The 6000-nt window shown below is 56.4% G+C and overlaps 1 protein-coding gene across 6 annotated transcripts in view; it reads right to left on the reverse strand.

Moving 5' to 3' along the window:
* COL13A1 (collagen type XIII alpha 1 chain) overlaps window positions 1-5367 on the reverse strand; it is a 156156-nt gene extending 150789 nt beyond the window's left edge. For all 6 annotated transcript variants that reach the window (XM_063727362.1, XM_063727364.1, XM_063727361.1 and 3 more), the window contains exon 1: window positions 4535-5367. In XM_063727362.1, coding sequence (XP_063583432.1) covers window positions 4535-4828 — 294 coding nt within the window. In that variant the 5' untranslated portion in view covers window positions 4829-5367. The remainder of the gene's footprint in view (window positions 1-4534) is intronic.
* Window positions 5368-6000: the final 633 nt, after the last annotated feature.

Genomic DNA, 6000 nt, shown 5'->3' on the forward strand with positions numbered 1-6000 from the left:
AATGAATCACAGATAGTGGGAGGGAGGTACAGTGACATCAGTCTTCTCATCTGTAAAAGGGGGTGGTGTGAATGTCAGTCCCTTAGGGAAGTTGTGAGGATTGACATGCATAGCATTGGCTCCTGTATGTACCCTATAACTACGGGACGTTTCTATTACAGTTTCTGATGTTATTATTGGGGTTGGGGAGTCTACCTGGCATCTCTCAAAACTCACCTTAAAGGTGGCTGCTGAGACCCTCCTCTGCTTCCCCTTGGGCCTAGAAGATGGACTTGGCTCTTTTTTTTTATTTTTATTTTTTGAGACGGAGTCTTGCTCTGTCGCCCAGGCTGGAGTGCAATGGCTCGATCTCAGCTCACTGCAACCTCCGCCTCCCAGTTCAAGTGATTCTCCTGCCTTAGCCTCCCAAGTAGCTGGGATTATAGGCGCCCACCACCATGCCCGGCTAATTTTTGTATTTTTTAGTAGAGATGAGTTTTCACCATGTTGGTCAGGCTGGTCTTGAATTCCTGACCTCAGGTGATCCACCCACCTTGGCCTCCCAAAGTGCTGGGATTACAGGCATGAGCCACTGCACCCGGCCCAGCATTTGGCTCTTTTAAATTCCACTCTCTTCTCATTCACTGCACACGGCTGCCCAGTCCTAGGTGTCATCTGATTGTCTCCATTTGGGACATTCCAGCTTCTTTCTTTCTTCACAGCAAGCAAATCAAATAACAGGCAGCTGGAGTGCTCGTTAAGGGCCCCAGACTAGAAGAGAGGCGCTGATGGGGGAAGAGTTGGGGCCTGAGGTCTGGAGAGCACACTCCTGATTCCCCACAGAGCCGGCTCCCGCCATCCTCCAATCCCGGCTCTGCACAACCCCCGTCATGGGCTGGTCCCCTCGGATCTGCCTCTGGCTCCCCTCTCAGGCCTCCTGTCCTCCTGGGTCCCCTTGGCCAGCCCTCCCTGCAGCTCCCTCTCCCTTCTGCCTCATACACACAGTCTCTGCCCCCTCACCTGCTTTCCCCATTGGCACAGGAGTCCCTCCCCCAGGCCATTGCACAGGCCGTGTGCCTCACCAGGCTTCCCCTCCCCAATGTCCTTCTCCCATTCTTTAGGAAGTGGCCCAGTCCTGCCTGCTCCAAAGATTGCCTGCCCCAGATCCCTAAGAGCCCTCCCTGAGCACTCATCTGGTCTTGTGCATGGCCTTTGGTGATGGCACCTTTTAGTGAAGTCTCCGATCTGCCCCCAATCCCAGGAGGGAGGCAGGGCCTAGATTTAATGGAAGATGAACCTGAAGTGCAGGGGTGTAGCATGGCTTGCCTAAGGCCACACGACTGGCAAAGCCCAGCTAGAATCCTGGTCTTGGCCTCCAAACTCACCAGATGCCTGTGTGCCCCATGAGGACAGGGACCTTCTGCACCTCCATTTTGGAGAATTGTTTTGTAACAAAACCATTTCCCCTCTCTTGTCTCTGAATTTTCCTCTCCTGTGGCAGGTTTCTGCCTGTCCCAGTTCTCTGCCTTACCCATTGCTCTCCTCTGCCCTTTGCTCAGACCTGGGAGAACACACCTACACAGGGAAAGGCCCAGGATGGTCCCCTCAAGTTGCTTTGCAGGCCCGGAAGCTGCTTGTAGCACAGCGCTGGCCAATAGAACTTTCTGCGAGGATGTACAAGTTCTTTCTCTCTACTGTCCAGCTCCATAGTCCCTAGCTGCAGTGTCCACTGAGCATTTGAAACCAGGCTGTTGCAACAGACAAGCTAAAATTTAAATTTTATTTAATTTTAGTTAGTTTAAATATAATGAGTTGCATATGACTAGCAGTTACTGTATTGGACAGCCCAACCCTAGGGTGTCCCTCCAGGAGCACAGACAAGGCCCCCACAGATAAGGCCACTCACGCCATCCATCTGTGGGACAGCTCCCTTCCTCTGGCTCCAGCATCTTCCCCTATTGACCTCAGCCACCATTTCCAGTCACCCCTCTGTGACCCTACTTTCACCCCCATTCATTGTCCCCTCTGGCCTGCAGCAGCCTCCTGTTTGGCCTTACTGCTTTGCCAGCCGTAAGCACTCACTCTAGGGGCATAACTGCCTTCCTGAAAACCCTTCAATGGCTCCCCATTACTCTTATTTAGATCTAACTTTCTCTAAGGCCCCTCTTGACCTGGGCTGCCTGTCTCTCTCCAGTCACGTCTCCTACTTCCTCATACTCCCAGTCCTCCGGGGTCCTGGACTTCCCCCAGTTCTCCCAATTCCCTCTGGCCCCCAGCCTCAAAGGCTCTTCCGTTTGTCCCCTTAGAACAAGGCTTCACACTCACTCGTTTTTGCCTGGCAAACTCCTGTTCATCCTTCAGCTCTTCATTTGAAAATCACTTCCCTAAGGAAGCCTGCCATGACTGCCACCACCATCAGACAATGTTGCATGTAATGCATTTCCCAGGCCCCTCTCTTCTTTCACTATTGTAGCTCTTTTTTTTTTTTGCACACGACATGGTCACTGCCCATTTTCTTCTTTGTGTACTACTTCCCTGTAAGTTTAGGAGGGCAAAAGTGTCTCCCACAATGCCTGACCCACAGCAGGCTCTCAGTAAACATTTTCTGAATGAATGAATGAGAATAGACCAAAAAAAAAAAAAAAGGTGGCAGGATACAGTGCAAAGAACATTGTATACAGGGCCAGGAGGCTGAGGTTCTAGTCCTGGACCTCACCATGTGACTCTGGGCTCAATTTCCCCATCTGAAAAATGGGGTTCAGTTCAGATGCTCTCTGGGATAACTTTCGTATCTAGCAGTTGAAAATATTACATTCAGTAGGGTAAATATGCAGCTGCAGCTTGGAGGGAAGGGGTGAGCATGTCGGATACAATAGTTAGCCCCAAGGCCCCTAGAGTATGCGACTTGGCATGGCTAAGTCTGAAGCAGCAGAAGCAAGAAGCTGGGAAAGACCAGGGCATGGTCAGGCCAGCAGGAAGGTCTGGGAAGGGGAAAGCATGGAGAGAGGGGCTGCGCTAAACCCTGAAAATCAGATGCTTATCCCTCAGCAGCCAGGACCCCCAAGATACCTGGAGGAGCTCTCAATGCCCTGACACCTTCTTCACCACCCAGCCAGTCTGGGCTCACACTGCCTGAGCCCAGAGATGCCCCACCTCCACCCCAGGCCCAGGGGACCATGGGCGGCCCGATGGAGTTCTCCGGATTCCCAGGAGCCTAGCAGGGCATGGGAATGAGCTGACAGCAGCAGTCATGGGTGCACCACTAGCACCAGTACGCTTGCCCTGTGACCGCCCTCTCTGCTCTGGCCCTGCAATCTCCTTCTCCTTGGCCACCCTGGAGAACTGCTCCAGCAGGTGCCAGCCTGGCAGAGGCAGCTGAGAGGAGCCTGGCTGTAGGGAATAGGTACATCTTGCCAAAATGCTCACAGCACCCCACCCACCACAGTTAGAGCTGTGCTCCAGTGTTTGCTACATCAGCACTGTGTCGCATGTTCAGAGGGGTTGGAGCATTTGTCCCAAGCTTCCAAGCAGCAGAGTGGGGATAAAAACCCAGGATTGCTGGACTCTACCACCGTGATCTTTACTGCTGCACACTCCCTCCAGCTAAGTAAGAGATCCTCTCCCATTTCTTCCCCATGGAAACCTTCCATGGCCAGGACCTGCTCCACGACCTCTTCCCAGACTGCTGCGGCCCCCACCTGCCTGTCCTCCTCTCTATCTGGGCCCTGGATCCCCTGTGCTGTCCAGATTCCCACAGATCATCAGACCTCACCCTGTCAAGGCCCAGCCTTTCCTCTGGTGGCACAAAGAGGCTGCATGTCCCTCCTTCCTGGGGAGGGGACAGCCTTTTCCTGTATCCCCAAGATTGCCATAGCTACCTGACACACTAGTAGCGCTTAATCTACTTGGATCAAGAAAATTTGGAGAATGGGAGAAAGCATCCTTTCTCCAGAAAAATAAGAAACCTGGTTTAGGAAAAAGAAGGTGTGGACTAATTTGTGGCCAAGGACAGCAGAGCCAGGCGACCCACACTTCGACCCTAGCGGCCTGGGCCAGTGAGCAGAGACCAGGGCACCACCCCCTGCAAGAACTGTCCCCTCTCCCCACACCCCCTGGGTCTTTAAGTGGTGGAGGGGGAGGGCCATGGGGGCTCAGTAAGCCTCGGCCTGGGCCTCTGGGCGCGCTTCCCACTGCGTGGGCGCGGGGCGGCTGTCACACCACCCCGGCCGGGTCGCGAAAGGGAGGAGTGGAGTTTGCCCGCCTCCGCGCGTCCAGCTTTCCTCCACCTGCCCGGCGCGCCCAGGGCGCTCCCAGCGCTGGAAGCCGGGAGCGCTTGCCCGAGGCGGGACTCGAGGGGTCATGCTCTTGCCCGCAAGGTACTCCGAATCCCTGGCAGGGCAGCTTCTGTCCGTGTCCCCGACCCCTCTCGCAGGCAACTCTCGCGAACCTGGGGCTCTCAGAGAGCGAGCGCCCGCGGACACGGGCTGAACAGTCTGGAGGCTGCGCGAGGGGGCGCCGCGGGGAGGGATAAAAGCCAGCAACAAAGAGCACAGACCTCGTCCAGCAGTTGATTGACTCGTCCCAAAATAGCCGTCTCCATTTGCTGCTCCCCGCGCTCCGCTTCCAGGCGCAGCACCCGGGCCTGCAGCTCGGCCGTCCGAAAGTGGGCGAGCAGGCTGAGTGCCAGCGAGCAGAGGGTCAGCGCCAGCAGTCCGCACGACCCTGGACTCGGCAGCCGTGCGCCGCGCTCCGCCCGCGCCGCCGCCAGAGCCACCGTCTCGGGCGCGCCCAACTCCTCAGGGCCGCGGGCACCGGTGGTTGCCGCTTTGTGGGTGCGCTCCGCTACCATCCTCTCGCGTCTTGAGAACCAATAAATAAATAAATAGAATAAATAAAGGCGAGAGCCGCTGCCAAAAGGCTCTATCCAAACTCCGGGGCAGGGGGAAACGGCTTGTATCGCTGGAAAACGTCCCTTTCCGTTGCTCCCGGCAAAGAGGACGGAAAAATTAGCAGTAGGAGGGGGAGTGCGGAAAAAGCACAACCGGCGGTAATTGGGGTACACCTAGGTGAGAAAAAAGTTATTTCGAAGAACGTTCCAAGTCCAGGAAAGTTAGGGGAATCTGACCGGCTCTCCTTCTCTCCGCCCAGTCTTTCCCTTCAAGTGTCTGCAGAGCAGTTGGTGCCGAGCTGTCAGTCCTTCTGGGCGCCTCGTGTCTCCCGGGCCAGTCAGTTTCAGTCCCCGGGCGAAGGGGCGCACATGGAGGGCCCCATGGGCAGAGGAGGGTCGTGGCGGCTGGCGAGGAGCGCTGGGGCCGATTCCGGCGCCTCTGTAACTTGACACACTCCCTGCCGCGGCACGGATCGGATGAGCAATCCGTGCTACTTCCCAAACTAATCTCTCCCGCCCCCTTCCCTCCTCCTCCTCCTCACTCCTCCTCCACCTCCCGCGGGGCCGACGGCTTGGATTTGTTTATTTATGCAAACTCGCCCGGGGTGGGGGGCGTGGTGAGCAGGTCCGGCGCCCCCAGCCCGCCGGCCCGGGAGCCCCTCTCCCGCGCTCCCCGTCCTCTTTGAAGTGACACTTGGGGTTATTTATAGGCAGGAAGGGGGTGTGGAGTGGAGCTGGGGCTGCACTTCTCTCTCTTTCTCCGGATTCACACCGAGGGCTCGTTTGGCCTTCCACGGAGGCGGTGGGGCAGGCACCACTCCACCTTTCCCAGCCCTTGAGACCCTCCAGGAACTCGACTGAGTTATTGTCAGGGCTTGTGGGTGGATCTCCACGTCCTGATCAGGACTACCTGATCCCTTCAGCCACCGCTCCTCTACTCCCAAGCCTCCAACCTCTTTCCCCTTCCTTCTCCCGCGACAACTGACTCCCTGGGGGCTCTGTACCTCCTGAGATCTGCAGCTCCTCCAGTGCCGGGCGGCCAACCACATCTTTACTCTGGGGTGAAAAGTCAGCCCTCCAGGGGGCAGCAGAGCTGGCACCCCTTTCTCTCTTTCAGGACCAAGACAGGTAGT

Source organism: Pongo abelii, chromosome 8 (genome assembly GCF_028885655.2).
Source record: "Pongo abelii isolate AG06213 chromosome 8, NHGRI_mPonAbe1-v2.0_pri, whole genome shotgun sequence".
Classification (NCBI taxonomy): Eukaryota; Metazoa; Chordata; class Mammalia; order Primates; family Hominidae; genus Pongo; species Pongo abelii.